Raw genomic sequence first — 17,844 nt, forward strand, 5'->3', positions numbered from 1 at the left:
TCTGTCATGACACATGTATTTAACATAAAGAAGGCATATATTTAGGTTAAGTAGACACAAATATTATGTCCCATGCATTTTCTGTACACAAAGTACACTACTGTGCAAACATTTAGGCAGGTGTGAAAAATGCTGTACATTAAGAATGCTTACTAGTTAATTTTTTATCAATTACCAAAATGGAAAGAAACAGAAGAGAAATCCAAATCAAATCAATATTTGGTGTGACCACCCTTTTCCTTCAAAACAGCATCAATTATTCTAGTTACACTTACACACAGTGTTTTTAAGGAACTTGGCAGGTTGGTTGTTCCAAACATCTTGGAGAACTGACCACAGATCTTCTGTGAGTGTAGGCTGCCTCAAATCCTTCTGTCTCTTCATGTAATCCCAGGCAGACTCGATGATGTTGTGATCAGGGCTCTGTGGGGGCCAAACCTTCACTTCCAGGACCCCTTGTTCTTCTTTATACTGAAGATAGTTCATAATGACATTTTCTGTATGTTTGGGATCATTGTCCTGCTGCAGAATACATTTTTGGGCCAATCACACGCCTCTCTGTTGGTATGGCATGATGGATAAATATCTGCCTGTTTTTCTCAAAATTTAGGACACCATTGATCCTGACCAAATCTCCAACTTAATTTGCAGAAATGGAGTCCCAAACTTGCAAGGAACCTCCACCATACTTCACTGTTGCCTGCAGACACTCATTATTGTACTGCTTTCTAGCCCTTAGGCAAAGAAACTGCCTCCTGCTACAGCCAGATATTTAAAAGTTTGACCCATCATCAGTCTAGAGCACCTACTGCCACATTTCTGCACCCCAGTTCCTATGTTTTCATGCATAGTTGAGTTGCGTAGCCTTGTTTCCACATCGGAGGTATGGCTTTTTGGCCACAATTCTTCCATGAAGACTGCTTCTTGCCAGACTTCTCTGGACAGATAGGTGTACTTGGTTCCCACTGGTTTCCACCAGTTTTGTGCTAATGTCACTGCTGCACATTTTCTGATGTTGAAGGGAAGTAAACATGAAGTGTCTTCTTTCATATCATATTCATCAAAACACAATAAGATTGAATATGAGGCAGCGCACTGGTAATTCACAAACAAAAAAAAGTACTGAATAATCAAGTAAACAAATATACACCATTAACAATTTGCATGTGAATTAATGTCTGTCTAAATAAGTGTTCATTCAGGTTAACAATGTTGGTACACCAGTGATATTCTCCAGTGTTAGCCATGTGCAAGTTCATCAAAAAACGTATACTTCAGTCATGAAATCCACATTAAATTCAACAAATGTAATAGAAACCACTCACCAGTGTTTAAATGCATTCACCGACTCTCAATGCCTCTCAAACTAATGATCGGTCATATAAGCTTATTTGAACAGATGCAGAGTTTCAGTCTCTACTCCTCCAATAGTGTAATATTGTATAACTCCAATAGTGTAATATTGTAAAAGAAAACTGCATTTATTCATACCTCAATTAGAATGCTACTCACAAGCATAATTAAAAACAAGCCCATCTAAAAGGTCCCAAACAGTGATCCAATGTCAGGTCTCTCTCTTAGTGAACTGAGTATCTCAGCATCTCACCACATCCCTGCTAGTATAAATTCCACCGTTTCACTTCCGGTGGGGGTCTGGCGTCCCAACCTGTTGCCATGTGGCCCACCCTAATGTTTTGTCTACCGGTAGACGAAACGTCAGGGTGGACCAGACTGCAACAAGTAGTGATGTCAGACCCCTACCAGAAGTGACGCTGGTTTGAAGCCAAAATGTAGTCATACCAAAAATTGATTAGATTTATATTTTTCTTTGGTTTTCTCACTTTGCTTTTTGTATATTGATAAAAATAAACAAAATATATATTTTTAAAAACATTCTTACTTTACAGCACAGTATTTATCATATATGCTGTATAATATACATTTACATTAGTAAATATACATTTTTTCAAACAAGGGCAGTGTAAGAGCCCTAATTTGACTAGGTATTAGCATCTTGCAATCCCTGTACAGCAGGGTTTAGACTTAAGGAGGGAGTAGCGGTACAAGGAGCCAGTCAGTTCTGCAGCAGTGCAACAAGCATGCTTATAAGAGGATACAGCAGAATGACAGAGAGAGATGAGCTCATCAGTATGTTACTTTCATTGTTCAGGCACAATGTGGGCGGGAGACCTGTAAGTGAAAGTAAAACTGCAGCAATAAAAGATCCCTTCCCTGCCAGACAGATTTGTGCTGTGCAGCAGATCTGTGTAGATTTTACAAATAGACAAAATACTGTATAAATGTGAATAATTTCAGCAGGTAAAACAGATGTCATATGTATATTATCTATTTTAGGGCTCTACTACTATGAACAATGTTGTTAATCAAACAGGCTTACAGAAGAGAAGAGGGATATCTGGATCATATGACTAGCTGAACAGAATTATAAATCCTTTGAAAACAGTTCACTTATTATTATTGTTATTATTTCAACTCTGTATTTAGCTGGCCTTCATTTTTATGGTAGCACTTCATGAATACAGTTGCTAATGAAGATATTTTTACTAGCCTACATGCATGAAATTATTAACTATTATTTAATTATTTTGCAGTGCCTGTTATCCAGGGAATGTAAGCTTGAACACAGATCTTACTTATAACCTAATAGACAAAAGAACTACGAAGAATTATATAAGCTTTGAGAACACAACATTGTGGCTCCTGACTGCTGTACACCTGGTCATCTTAGCCTTCATCTTCTCTAAGGGAAAACCATTTCGTAAACCACTGTATACGAATTGTGAGTGCATTGATGGCCTCCGTTTTTTTGCTCAACCATCATAACAATCAATAACGGTGATAGTACTTGCTATGCATTGTGTAAGACTGTCAGGGAGCTATGCAATTGGTGCATGGCAAAACTTTGCATTAGCAATTTGTGGCCATGCCACAACTTTTGCAACAGTTTTGTAGATTGTGTACCATATACATTGCTGCACAGAGTGTTCTTGTTTAACCACTTCAGCCCCAGAAGAATTGGCTGCTCAATGACCAGGCCGTTTTTCGCGATACGGCACTGCGTCGCTTTAACTGACAATTGCGCGGACGTGCGACGCTCTACCCTAAGAAAATTGTCGTCCTTCTTTTCCCACAAATAGAGCTTTCTTTTGATGGCATTTGATCATCTCTGTGGTTTTTATTTTTTGCGCTATAAACAAAAAAAGAGCGCCAATTTTGAAAAAAAGACAATGGGAGTTATTTACTAAAGGCAAATCCACTTTGCACTAAAAGTGCTTTGCAAGTGCACTCGCTGTAGATCTGAGGGGGACATGCAAGGAAAATAAAAAACAGCATTTTTTCAGAGCTTCCCCTCAGATCTCATTTCAGAGCTTCCCCTCAGATCTACAGCGATCTACAGTGACTGCACTTACAAGTGCACTTGTAGTGCAAAGTGGATTTGCCTTTAGTAAATAAACCCCAATATTTTGTACTTTTTACTGTAATAAATAGCCCGATTTTTTTTAGAAAAAGCAAATTTTTTCCTCAGTTTAGGCCAATATGTATTCTTCTACATATTTTTGGTAATAAAAATCGCAAAAAGCATATATTGATTGGTTTGTGCAAAAGTAATAGTGTCTACAAAATGGAAAGATTTATGGCATTTTTATTTATTTAATTTTTTTTACTAGTAATGACAGCAATCTGCGATTTTTATTGAGACTGCAACATTATGACAGACACATCGGACACTTTTGACACATTTTTGGGTCGATTGACAATTATACAGCGATATAGGAGATGAGAGATCGTGGTTCCCAGCTCTTAGGAACTCACAATCTCTCTCTCGCCTCTCCTCACAGAACTGGGATGTGTGTATTTAAACACACACGTCCCTGTTCTGCCTCTCGTGCCCGTGATCGCTCGTGGCCATCGGTCATTGCAACCGCGGGTCACGAGCACCGGCACCCCGCTGTGCCTGCTATCCTGCTTAAAGGGAGCGATGCATAGCTACGAAGGTTTGTGGGATTGCGCCAACCTGCTGCAGTATAATGACGGCGGCTGGTCGGCAAGTGGTTAACATTCTTTGTGTTGCATTGAATTCTCCTAGACATGCACAAAATTGTCCCATATTTTGAAAACTCTGTGTTTTACATCAAATGAAAAATGGTCTCTAAAGTTGGTGCACGTCTATGACACCTGCATAAAATATAGACACTTGCAGTACTGGTTACAGTTATGATTGTTCATACGTTATGCATATCTGTGATAATAAATATGACAGATGAAGAGGACCTGTGTCACCATCAGTAAGATAAACAGCATACATTTACCAGCATTGTGAAAACACTGATATGCACAATTTCTGCCTACATTGTTTTCCTTGATTGAATATTAAGAATCATTCATAAAGTGCACTTACCATCCCTGGGAGACAGGCTGACTGCTTGTTTACTCCATTCATAGTCTTGCGCACAGGGTGTGCCCTAATCACCCTGTGGGATGCAGATTTCCCATTGAGGCCAGGTTCACACTGGTACGACAAACGCTCCAACATTGAGAGCTCATGTCGCATCACATGTGAAAATCAATGGGAGCCATCTTAACTGGTCCGACACAAGTCGGTCCAACTTTGAAAAGGCTCCCTGCACTAATTTAGTCCAACTTTGATCCTAGTTCAGCCCATTGATTATCACTGAAGTCAGATTAAAGTCGGATCGCTGTCTTAACTGACCAAACTTTGGCATGCGACTTGTCCTCTGAGGATCTTGAAGGGGAACTCAAATAAAAAAAAAAAATGGCATGGGTTCCCCCTCCAAGAGCATACCAGGCCCTTCGGTCTGGTATGCATTTTCAGTGGAACCCCGATGCCGAAAGAACGTGTTGGGGTCCCCCCCAAAATCCATACCAGACCCTTATCCGAGCACACAGCTCGGCAGGTCAGGAAAGTGGGTGGGGACGAGCGAGGGGGGTATCAACGGAGAGCAGAGAAGACCCGAAGAGGGGAGAAGAGTTCAGAAGAGAGACGCCGGAGCTGCCTTAATAAATTTCTTTAAAAACATGTGTAATGTATTTTATTTTTATTTTTGACATTTTTTTAGGTGAATGGGTAGGGGTACAATGTACCCCATACTCATTCACATAGGGTGGGGGGCCGGAATCTGGGGGCCCCCATGTTAAAGGGGGCTTCCAGATTCCAATAAGCCCCCCACCCGCAGACCCCAACAACCAATGGTTAGGGTTGTTGGAAGAGGCCCTTGTCCTCATCAACATGGGGACAAGGTGCTTTGGGGTGGGGGGCGCAGGCCCCCCCTGCCCAAAAGCACCCACCCCCCCATGTTGAGGGCATGCGGCCTGGTACAGTTCAGGAGGGGGGGCGCTCGCTAGTCCACACCCCCTTTCTTGACCTTCCGGGCTGTTTGCTCGGATAAGGGCCTGGTATGGATTTTGGGGGGACCCCAACGCCTTTTTCTTAGGCATGGGGGTTCCCCTGAAAATCCATACCAGACCGAAGGGCCTGGTATGCTCCCCGATGGGGAACCCATGCCATTTTTTTTTTTTACATTGTGGGTGGAGTTCCCCCTAAAGATTCATACCAGACACAGTGCCTGGTATCAAAAGATCAAAGTTGGATAAAAGTCGGATCCCTGTTCATTGAAGTCAGATGAATGTTGGACTTCAAGCCACAGGGCAAAGTTGGATCCAAAGTGGTACAACTGTCCTACCAGTGTGAACCCGGCCTCAGACTTCTCATATTTCAACAAATTTCAAAAATTATTTAAAAAAAAAAAAAAAAATACTGACAACGTCCACTGCCCTACTGACATCAATCTCTGCCCTACTGACACTGTCGATATATATGTACACATACACACACATGCATGTGTTTGAGCTTTGGGGTGCACACCCTAATGCAATAGGCTGTGCACACCTATGACTCCATTGCAAAGTGAAATGTGGATGATGGTCTTGATTTTGTTTTTTTGTTTGTAAATTGCTCTATTGTTTTTTGTTTGTAAATTGCGCTATTACTCTATCATGTTTTGTTTTATTATGTTCATTTGTTCATATTTCTTTTAGCACTGAATATGAAACAGTGACTGACACAATTTCTCTCTGCAGATGTTTTTGTGGCTACATTAGTCGTAGAATTTACTCTCACCCTATTCTTCATTTTTGCTGACTTCAAGAATATGTATGTTGATTTAGAGGTAGGTGTGTTATCACAAAATAAGTAATATCTTACTTGAATATTCTATTGGGTTAGTAATGAGATCTACAAGGACTCCAAACTGAGTGGGGAAAATGGGGATTAGTACAGAAAGAGTGCCACCCTCATTTCTCCAAAATTCACAAGACAGCTTCAGGCACAAAGCAGGTCATCGTAAAGCCTGTTAAACTCTGTTATGCTGGCCAAAGACAGATCAAAATTTGGATGGTTTAGCAGGGACTGACCGAATTTCGATCCTTGTGTGGCCGTCCCTGGTTGACAGAAGTCAATAATTTAGTCGACTTTAAAATGTTTGTCCCATTAGTCCTGCTGTCAGAATACAATGTTCTGGCAGGAGGGAATGAAAGAACCTGTCTATGGAAAGCTTTAGCAGAAGATTGTTTATTTACCAGCAGTATCAAAAATCCTGTTTAACTAGTAGTTTAGCCAGTTATTGAGTCTGGTCATAAATAGATAACTATCATAAAAAGCCTCAAAGAGGAAGTAAACTCTGATGGGTTTTTCTTCCTTTCATCATCCCTGCAAAGTAAAGGCATGATGTGCTAGTATGCATCGCATATGCATGGATTATGCACTTTTGTCTATTTTTATAGCGTTTTTTTTCACTATTTTGCACTTTATGCGATTTTTTCATTTTATGCGACTTTTTTCACTTTATGCAATTTTTTTTTCCAATTTTTTGTTTTTTTGTGATTTCTTTCACTCTTATGCACTTTTAGAGTAGTATTGGACTTATGCATTCATATTGGATCTTTTTTGCACTTTATGCGATTTTGTTCATTATATGCAATTTTTTACAATTTTTTGTGATTTTTTTCACTTTATGCACTTTTAGAGTATTATTGGACTTATACGCTCTTATTGGATTCTTTTATCACTTTGATTTTGTTAGTGTATTGATGTCACACCAAAGAATTGTCATTATTTTTTATGTTTAATCACATTATTTATGATCTTTTCATGTACTTTAGTTAGCGCCACATATCTTTTATGATCATTCTCTGCCAGGCTATATGCTTAGATAAGGGTCTAGTATAGATTTTGGGAGGGGACCCCACACCAATTAAAAAAAAAAACTTTGGCGAGGGATAACCCTTAGAATCCATACCAGACTCAAAGGGCCTGGAATGGATTGGGGGGGGGACCCCATGCTGTTTTTTTTCTGAACTCTTTATTGCTGGCATTCTTTGCTTACATTTCAGCTGTCAGTGGGGAAGCCTGCTGACAGCTGATGAGTCATCAGTTGTTAAGGATGCGGTGGCCGGCTTCCTGGCTGATAAAAAACAAACGAATACAGCGCTGAAAAAATAAGCTACATCAAAAACAAACGAACACAGCGCTGAAAAAAAAACTAAATATAAAGTGCTGCGTGCTAACAATAAATGTGAATGATGATGATAGTAAGTGCAATATACAAATCAACTGATAATGCCAATATACTACATATCTAGTGCAGTTTAAAAAAATATTAATATACGCAATTATTGTCAATTGCTAAAACACAAATACCATGAATGGTGAATAATGGTGTATAGTGGGTGCAATACATAAATCAGCTGCTAATTACCAAAATGCCATATAAGTGAAATGCAAATTGCAAGAAAATAGATATAAGCCGTTGGTGCTACCCAATTGCTAGAAAGGTGAGAAATAAATATATTACCACAATAGAAACGATATATACTTTCAAATAATCCCCAAAAAATACCACCAACCTGGCTAGCACAGTTGAAATAATAACTGCTTGCAAATAGTCCCAAAGTAAAGCTTCCTGGCTGGCTCCTTAACAAACAGCTTTTCTTCAAACAGAATTTGAATTGGTCGATTATTTTTTAACCGATCCAAATTCGAATCGTTCTAAAAATTTGGAATTTAGAAAATTAATAAAACAAATGTATTTTAATGAATTTCAACAAAATTTGTTAGTATTTCATGCGGAGATTTGGATACATCTGAATCTCTGAATAACCAGAAATTTGTCTGAATTTACATTTGGACCAAAACAAATTGCACATTCTATTCATATTCCATAAATTCTGATATGATAACACTATATTACACAACATTCATCACAACTGTCTACCCAAATGTATGAGGAAATAACAGTCAATTAAGTACCAAACATGCCTATTTTATAATGCCCAGAAGGCAGATTGGCCACAGTACATCTCCTAGGCAATGTGTCCAGTGTTAATAATGTTTGGGCTCTATCAATCATGATTTTATTTTGTGTAATAATATGTTGGTTGTCAGTCTGCAAAACATTGCCATCTAGAATTTTTTATGTATTTAGAAAACCTGGCCTTTAGAGAGCATCTGCTGAAATATCAGAAAACAATTCAACACCCCTCAGCCATTATTGTTTTGTAACATTCTTTTTCAGGAAATATTACATTTTGTTAAAATTATTATTTAAAGTAAACCTAAATCTTTAAATGCTCTAGAAATTAAAGAATTCATGTCTCCTTGTAGAAAGCTACCAGATTTTAAACTCTGTTACTTTCCTTTCTGGCGTGGCAGTAAGTGTCACAGACATTTCTTAAAGCAAATACTATGAATGAATCATGTTTCTATTTCAACATATGGTGGTAGCTACTGTTTGTGTCTGTAAAGGGTTAACTGCTTCAGTGCCAATTACTCTCAGACTGCTGGCTCTTGGATTGTGTTCCTGCAGGCTGGAAAATCTCTGTGCATGGTGAAGTGTGATACGTCACATTCCGATTTAAGACTACTGCCTTCCTGTCTATATTGCCTCATGATGAGTGTCTGTTTGAAATTAATATTAGAATTTTTTTTCCTAGCTTGTCTGTACACCAACCAGCTGGAGAATCCACATGTTGATCATGCTGGTCATTTGTCTTGTGGTATCATTTGTGGTGGAGGTGAGTACCACTGTAAACTAATTTTTGCAGTATGTTGAATATTACACCAATACAAAATTAGCTATGAGTATTCTCTTGTAGGCTTAAACATCTACTGTCCAATGATGTAGCCTTGGATACTTAGGAATAAAAAACAAAAACTCTTGCTATTCTCTCCCTCTTTTTCTGATACTGCACAAAAGAATTGAATTTAACCTTTAAAGCCCAACTGAAGTCTCTTCATGGTCTTAAAACCCTTTTCTCTTAGGCTTGTTGCTTCCCACCCTCAATCTCCAGTAGTATTTGCTGGAAGACTGAAGTACAGTAATAGCCATGCCCTTACATGGACGTGTACTGCAAAGAAAGAGAGAGGGCATGTCAAGCCAATTCAGTTACTAACGCTAGTATCTATTCTATGTTTATATACCATACACAACAACCATAACAGGAAATTAGAGGTAAGAGTATGAAAATTGAGGTTGCTAGTATGAAGTCTATCAGACTTCATATTTATTTCTGTGACTTGATGGCTTTATTAGCTATGTCAGGTGTCCCCACCCTTCACAGTTCAGGTTTTAGCTTCCACCACAAATTACAGTAGACACTGTTATATTAGGTCTTTAGCTTGCTCCCTGGGCAATTAATCCTAAATAGCCTGGATGCTTTACCATGATTTACCAATATTGAACGCAATGTGGAAAAACAGGATATGCACTTGCATGGGATTATTTGCATGAAAATCTGCACCAGCCTATTCTCAAGTGTGCGCCCTCTTAAGTCACAAGAGCAGACAGGCAGGCTTTCCAAAATGTAATATCTTTATTTTTATGCCATATTAATTGTGGATTTATTATTCAAATTAGTGTAATTAACATGCTCTGCTAACATTCTACACATGAAGCAACTTTATTACCTTTATAATTACCAGTTTTGTATCCCTTTGAGATGCTCAAAACCTGTTTTTGATTATATATATCTGAAAGCTGGCAACTCTGTTCTGCCATTTTGGGATATTCTTGTAAGATAAAGGAGCAATACTGCATATTTAAATTGTAATCTCATCTATAACGTTTAATTATAAGGTACCAAAGTATGGGAAATGGGGTAATACTTTAAATATTTATGCTGCTACACTCAACTTGCATGCATATTTATGAAGATATGGACATGCATGCAGGATTTGATTTATTTTTTTGCCCCGTTAGGCCAACTGTCTTGTGCTGCCTCTCTCCAATCTTTGACAACCAGCTATCCTAAGGATCACACTAGCAATATTAGGTATAACAGCCACAGACATATAAGCTGGGTGTGGAGAGGCTGAAAGGGACTGCTTTAGTACACTTCTACACTTTGCAATTTAGCAAGGACTGAAGCTACTTGTTATGGTTGTGTTCTTTCACTTTTCTACTGCCCAGCTTCACTAAGTGAGAATTGTGAGCCTTATTGAAAATTGGGGCAGAGCCTCCATTGCAAAATGGAGCCAGATGAAAGTGCTAAAGGTACTATTTCCGTCTGGCCAAAGCAAACAATCAGCTTCCTTGATTTACTTTCAAATCTGAACTGTAGAATTGAATTATAAGCTGTTTGGTTGCTATAACTAACAAGAAATTGTACCTTTAGCATATTTTTATATCAACTGTTTTTCAATGATGCACTATTCCTAAAGTATAGTTTTTTTATGATTTACAGTTCATTAAATGTTAACCTATCTAAAAGTAAAATACCAGCAGTCACTTTTAAATCAATAATAAATCAATTAAACAGAAGATATTACAGACACTAGAATAAAATGAGTTGGCTGTAAATCAATTAACCTTTTTAGACATTTAAACTGTGTATCATGTTATCAAGTTACTATATTTGTAACATGTATTTCAATTTTCTTTCTAGGAATTCATTTTGGATAACAGAGCCCTCTGGCTGGCCTTGAAGAAATGTCTAAAATTAAAACCTGGAAGCAACTACAAAAAGTTAAGAGCTATACTGGATGAGGAAAAAGAGTGGCCACCCATTGGAGACACAGTGTATGAGAACAGTAAACTAACTAATGGAGACTCTAAAATGTACACTAACCCAGCCTATGAGCATGAAGAAGTTGTTTCAAATGGAAGGAATGGGATACATTGATGTTAAAGGAAGAAGTAAAGAAGGAAGTGAAGGGATCTATACAGCTGTAATATGGAAAGTAAATTCAATCTTACAAGATCCAAGTATGCTGCTATCGATGAAATATTATGCTACTAACAAAAAAAAAAAAAATTAAATGTTAGTGCAAACGTGTATTTACATATAACTCTCTCACAAAACTGTGATTATGTGGTATACATCACAGTGGTCAAAAAATCTGGTCCCGAGCATGAAAAGAATGATGCCCTAGAAGGAGATATACATGAAATATTAAATTGTTTTTCATGAAAAAGTTAATTTGGCACTTGGCATTATGCTGGATAATATTCTTTTAACTATAATAAAGTTTTTTGAACATTTGTAATGTCAGTGGAATGATTTAAAAAATACCATAATCTTACTTGAACATTGATGATCCTCTACAACCATTCTAGTAAGAGATCACTTTTCTATAAGTATTAAGATTTTTTTTCTAGTGCCGCTAGTGGGGTTCTTGTTAATGGTGACCCACCCTTAAATGCACCTGACAACTAGGGATGGGCGAACGGTTAGGCCCGAGCATAATTTTGGGCCGAACTTTCATTGTTCGGACATTCGGCGAACCGACCACAATGCATTGCAGCACTGAACAGTGCATTGCAAGCCCTGACTGGCTGAAGCAGTGAAAGATTCAGCCAATCAGGGCACAGAGCACTGTCAGAGTCATGATTGGACACTGTCATCATGACTTTATGCAATCATGGCTCATTCCCGCTCCACAGTATAAAAGCATTCTTTCAATGGCAGACATTTTCAGTGTGATTTTTGGCATGGAGAGAGAGATAGAACAGGGCTCCGTTCAGTGCTATTAGTTAGTTAGTGTGCTATACTGTCCTATTTTGCTTCAATTGTCAGTGTAGAATATTAGTTTAGTGTCAGTCTAGGGATAATGTGAGTGTAGTGAGGAGGACCGTCATTCAGCTTTGCATAGTGAGCTGCTAGAGTTGGGACAGCTCAGATAGTTTTACTGTAGTGTAGTGAGACAGTGTCATTCATACTTACATTAGTGTAGAGTAGGGACAGCTCAGATAGTTTCAGTGTGGTGTAGTGAGACCGTGTCAGTAATCTTGACATTAATGTATAGCTAGAGTAGGGACAGTTCAGATAGCGTGAGTGTAGTGATGGTTGAACACCATCTATTTCATTGTGTTACTGCCAGTTTAACGCCATTTACTTCTGTGTGCATTACTGCCAGTTTAACGCCATATAATTTTGTGTGCGTTACTGCCAGTTTAACACCATATAGTTCTGTGTGCGTTACTGCAAGTTTAATGCCATATCGTTTTGTGCGTTACTGCCAGTTTAACACCATATAGTTCTGTGTACATCACTGCCAGTTTAACACCATATAGTTCTGTGTGCATTACTGGCAGTTTAACGCCATATAGTTTTGTGCGCGTTACTGCCAGTTTAACGCCATAGAGTTTTTGGTGCGTTACTGACAGTCAAACGCCATATAGTTTTGTGCGTTACTGCAAGTTTAACGCCATTTACTTCTGTGTGCATTACTGCCAGTTTAATGCCATATAGTTTTGTGTGCATTATTGCCAGTTAAACTCCATATAGTTTTGTGCATTACTGCAAGTTTAACGCCATTTACTTCTGTGTGCATTACTGCCAGTTTAACGCCATATAGTTTTGTGTGCGTTATTGCCAGTTTAATGCCATATAGTTCTGTGTGCGTTACTGCCAGTTTAATGCCATTTACTTCTGTGTGCGTTACTGCAAGTTTAACGCCATATAGTTTTGTGCGTTACTGCCAGTTTAACGCCATATAGTTCTGTGTGTGTCACTGCCAGTTTAACGCCATATAGTTCTGTGTGCGTTACTGGCAGTTTAATGCCATATAGTTTTGTGTGCGTTACTGCCAGTTTAACGCCATAGAGTTTTTAGTGCATTACTGCCAGTTAAGCGCCATGCAGTTATAGTTACTGCAAGTTTAACGCCATTTACTTCTGTGTGCATTACTGCCATTTTAACGCCATATAGCTCTGTGTGCGTCACTGCCAGTTTAATGCCATATAGTTCTGTGTGCGTTACTGGCAGTTTAACGCCATATAGTTTTGTGCGTTACTGCATGTTTAACGCCATTTACTTCTGTGTGTATTACTGCCGGTTTAATGCCATATAGTTCTGTGTGTGTTACTGTCAGTTTAACACCATTTACTTCTGTGTGCGTTACTGCCAGTTTAAAGCCATATAGTTTTGTGCCTTACTGACAGTTTAACGCCATATAGTTCTGTGTGCGTTACTGCCAGTTTAACGCCATAGAGTTTTTTGTGCATTACTGCCAGTTAAATGCCATATAGTTTTGTGCGTTACTGCAAGTTTAACGCCATTTACTTTTGTGTGCGTTACTGCCAGTTTAACGCCATATAGATCTGTGTGCGTTACTGCAAGTTTAACGCCATTTAGTTTTGTGCGTTACTGCAAGTTTAATGCCATTTACTTCTGCGTGCGTTACTGCAAGTTTAACGCCATTTACTTCTGTGCACGTTACTGCAAGTTTAATGCCATTTACTTCTGTGTGCGTTACTACAAGTTTAACGCCATTTACTTCTGTGTGCGTTACTGCAAATTTAATGCCATATAGTTCTGTGCGTCACTGTATGTTTGGCGAATTATATTGCAGTATATTATAGTGTATCTGTGGAGTGTGTCTGTGTAGTCTGAGTGCTCAAATTAAAGTACACTAAACACTACTTTACATTGATTAAAGTGCATCTATGTACAGATTTCCACCTCTTCTTTACATTTGCTTATAAGCACCGCCCCCTCCCTCCCAATAATGTCTGGGAGGACAACAAGGAGAGGCAGACATTCCCTTGGCACTGTAAGGGGGCCAGCAACAAATATGTCCACAGGCAAAGGTGGATATGGTGGTCACTCCTCAGGCAGGGCTTCATTTCCTCTGTTTAGTAGGTTTGACCGTGCTATCCAGCCACAGCATGCAAAGGAGGTGGTGGACTGGCTTACTAAACCTTCCTCTTCCTCCTCATCCTCTGTCATGCAAGCATAAACAAGTATGCAGTCCCCTGCAGTTGCCAGAGTGGATAAACCTGCCTCCTTGTCCACATCTATTCTATATCTAATTCCTATTAGAGGAGTCAGCTGAGTTACATAGCATCAGCCACTTGCACCTTGATTATGGCCAGCCATTACTGTATTCAGATGTTGGTTCTGAGGTTAAGGATGACAGAAACATGAGCCTAGAGAGAGGGGAGAACACTGGTAGACAAATTGGCATTCATGTTCCCCCAGCCTCAGCGTATTGCCAAGGTGTCTCCAGTAGTAATGATGATGATGCAGGAGATGGAGATGATGATGATGATGAGGTCACTGATGCGACTTGGGTGCCAGATAGAGCAGAGGAGGAAACTGAAGGTGAGGGGTCACGACCCTAAGGAGGCCGAAATCAAGAAAGAGTAGAGAGCAGCCACCCTATTCCATCACATTCTGCAGCTGTTATCTCCCAGCCCACTCCCCAAAGCTCAGCTGTCTGGGCCTTTTTCAGCACAACTGCAGCAGATCGCACTGTTGCTATCTGCAAACTGTGTCTCAGGCACATCAAACGTGGCAAAAACACCAGCCATTTGGGTACTGCATGCTTAACAAGGCATTTAACGTCCAACCACTCAGCCCGTTGGCAAGAGCACCTAAAAGCCACACAAAAGGACACAAATCTGTCCCTCCTCTTTCTTACCCATTTCAGTCTGCCCCTGCTATACCGAGTCATTACCTCTCAGCAGCCTCCACTGACAGGGATGATGGTATCTGCCAGCAGCACACCACCAGCTGTAGACTGTAGCTGGCAAATTTCTCTGCACCATCTGCTGCAGCGGAAAAAAAAATGCAGTCCCTGCCACCCACATGCCCAGCATCTAAATGCAAGCTTGTCAAAGCTGTTGGCTGTCCAACTTCTGCCTTTCAGCCTGGTGGATTTTGCCCCCTTCCGTGAATTCGCACAATGTGCTGTACCACAATGACAGGTTCCCAGTCGCTACTACTTTTCACGTAAGGTTGTTCCATCTCGCTACCATTACGTGGAAGGGAATGTTCTGGCATTGTTGGGCAAGGCAGTTAGCCATAAAATCCACCTTACTGCTGACACGTGGTCCAGCATGGGCAGGGTGACCCCGAGTAGTCTGCTTCTCAAGCCTCTGCAAATTTGAGGAGCATGGACAACCTCATTCTTCAAAGCCTGCGAAAGGACCCAAGAATACGTGGCATAAAGGAGAAGGATAATTACTGGTTGGCAACCCTCCTTGACCACCGTTATAGGGGGAAGGTCTCGGAACTCATCCCGTCCCCACAGAGAGTGCAGAAGATAAAATCTCTTGAAGACACGTTAAAGAGGATTTTATTGAACATTTTTCCTGACTGCAGTAGGTTACAGTGTTATGAAAAAACATAGTTTTGAGTCTTCTGTTGGTCAAGAGAGGAGCGTTGGAGAAGGCGTCCACCTAAGTGAGGCATTTCGGAACTTTTTTAGTCCTCGCCGCCCAGGGCTGTCAGCTTCCACATCCCATCGGCAGCGTCTGCATCACATGGTGGATGATTACCTCGGGGCCAAAACAGAGATGGAGAGCTTTCCAGCTGACGATCCACTGGCTTACTGGGTCATCAGACTAGACCACTGGCTGGAACTTGCCCAGTTTGCTATAGAGTTGTTGGGCTGCCCTACATCCAGCATGCTTTCAGAACGGGCATTCAGTACTGCAGGAGGTTTTGTTACTGATCGTAGAACATGTCTGTCCACAGCCTCTGTGGACCGTTTGACTTTTATAAAAATGAATCAGTCCTGGATTACCAGCTATGAAGCCCATGATGCCGATATCACTCATTAAGTCTTTTTGGGATGTGGAATCTCTGCAGGACTTCAAGGCTGCCTAGCTTTGAGGGTGTTCAATCATTTTATCTGGAAGAACGTTTTTGGTATAGGTTTCATGGCAATAACTAACACCTAAAGACCAATTTTTCAGCACTTCATTGAGAGCACCTTTATAGGGTTATGGTGGGAAGGCGCCCCCGGCACCCAAAAAGTTATTATTCTGCCCCCGTTTGACAGGTGCATATCATTGCAATTTTTTACAGCAAGGCCAATTCTTGCTTTCATCAAGAGTACCAGTGTCATTTCTTTAGTGTTGTCACATGAAAAGATATAGTAAAATATTTACAAAAATGTGAGGGGTGTACTCACTTTTGTGAGATACTGTACATTAATGTACATTTTATATTTTTTTATTTCCCATGATATTCCATATTTAAACATTTGAGGATGCATACCAGACTTACTAAGGATTTTATAGTCTGCAGAACTTACTATGACCTTGACATCTCACACTACTGTGGAACACAGGTATTCAGATCAACTGTCCCTAGATTATTAATTTATAAAGTAAGGTGAAGTAAATATACACATCCCTTCATGGTTTGCCTCACTTTACATATTATTACATTAGACTCACTGCTGTAGACACTCTTTAAAATTCCATTGCACCTCCTTACCACAATTGTCATTGCTTGCAACAGATTCACTTATGTCCAGGGAACAAATACATTAATTTGTTCCAGTAGGTGTCTGGCACTGAGGCTCAGCATTACTGAGCTCAGTGCTCAGTCAGTGCACCTGCCACACAGGGGCATTGCCTGACAAGTGAAGCAAACTTGTACACACACTATCCACATGTGCAGCTCAACTTAGGTACAGTGGCCAGACAATCCCTGTGTGCCAGCATGATTAGCACCTGTGCATCCACAGAACTGATGTCATGCCGCGCTGGCCAATGAAGATAGCCGAAAACCAGAACACAGGAATATGTGGAATCTTTTAATTCCAATTAATTTTTTTGAAGTTTAACGAGGTTTGTACATAAGGGAAAAAATATACAGAACAGACCATGGAGAAAGGAAACAAGTCAAGGCATGGTGCTTTCAACAAGTTAACATGCTGGATAGAAGCATTGAGACAAGGAATTTGACAGAACTAAATAATAAACAATACTAAACATCTGGCCTATAAGTTTAACAGGGAACCAAAAGAACCAGCCTGTTTCTGGTAATAGTTAAAGGAATAGGTTAAAGTGAGTAAAGCAGTTATGGATGTAGAGTATCAATGTGTAACATTGAGGGCTATAGGTGAGACTAACAAGCTTAAGGTACAATTCCATTAACTAAAAAGAAGGCTGGGTGCTGAATCCCAACACAAGCATGTAAATTGTTACCTCAGCCCGGTGCACAGCCAGGTGCATGGGTAGCTTCAGGCAGCCTTGAAAGTGGCCACTAGGGTAGTGGAACAGATGAATGGCAAGAAAGAACACTAGACAGGCGGTCCAGTGTAAAAAACCCCTGAAAACTGTTTTATGCATGGGGAATATAATACTGTAGCTGGACTCAAAGCATATGCACACGGTCTTGGGCCAAGAAAGATGCCAAGTTTATTGAAGTTATCAAATAAATCTTACATGGTGCCGAGCAGGAATCCCAGGCAGTCATGGAAAGTTAGCAGGCTGAGAGCAGAAGTAGTGTGCCGATCTCCAGGTATACATCCAGCAAGGGCAGGGAGATGGATGGCTTCCAGCCATGATG

General features: G+C 40.0%; 1 protein-coding gene across 1 annotated transcript in view; it reads left to right on the forward strand.

The window, feature by feature from the left end:
- LOC141139840 (probable cation-transporting ATPase 13A4) overlaps window positions 1-11,581 on the forward strand; it is a 149,873-nt gene extending 138,292 nt beyond the window's left edge. Inside the window, exons 27-30 of the mRNA XM_073626364.1 lie at window positions 2,613-2,800; window positions 6,121-6,209; window positions 9,031-9,111; window positions 10,981-11,581. Of these exons, the coding sequence (XP_073482465.1) occupies window positions 2,613-2,800; window positions 6,121-6,209; window positions 9,031-9,111; window positions 10,981-11,217 (595 nt within the window). The 3' untranslated portion in view covers window positions 11,218-11,581. The remainder of the gene's footprint in view (window positions 1-2,612; window positions 2,801-6,120; window positions 6,210-9,030; window positions 9,112-10,980) is intronic.
- Window positions 11,582-17,844: the final 6,263 nt, after the last annotated feature.

This window comes from Aquarana catesbeiana, linkage group LG04 (assembly GCF_042186555.1).
Source record: "Aquarana catesbeiana isolate 2022-GZ linkage group LG04, ASM4218655v1, whole genome shotgun sequence".
NCBI classification, from domain to species: Eukaryota; Metazoa; Chordata; class Amphibia; order Anura; family Ranidae; genus Aquarana; species Aquarana catesbeiana.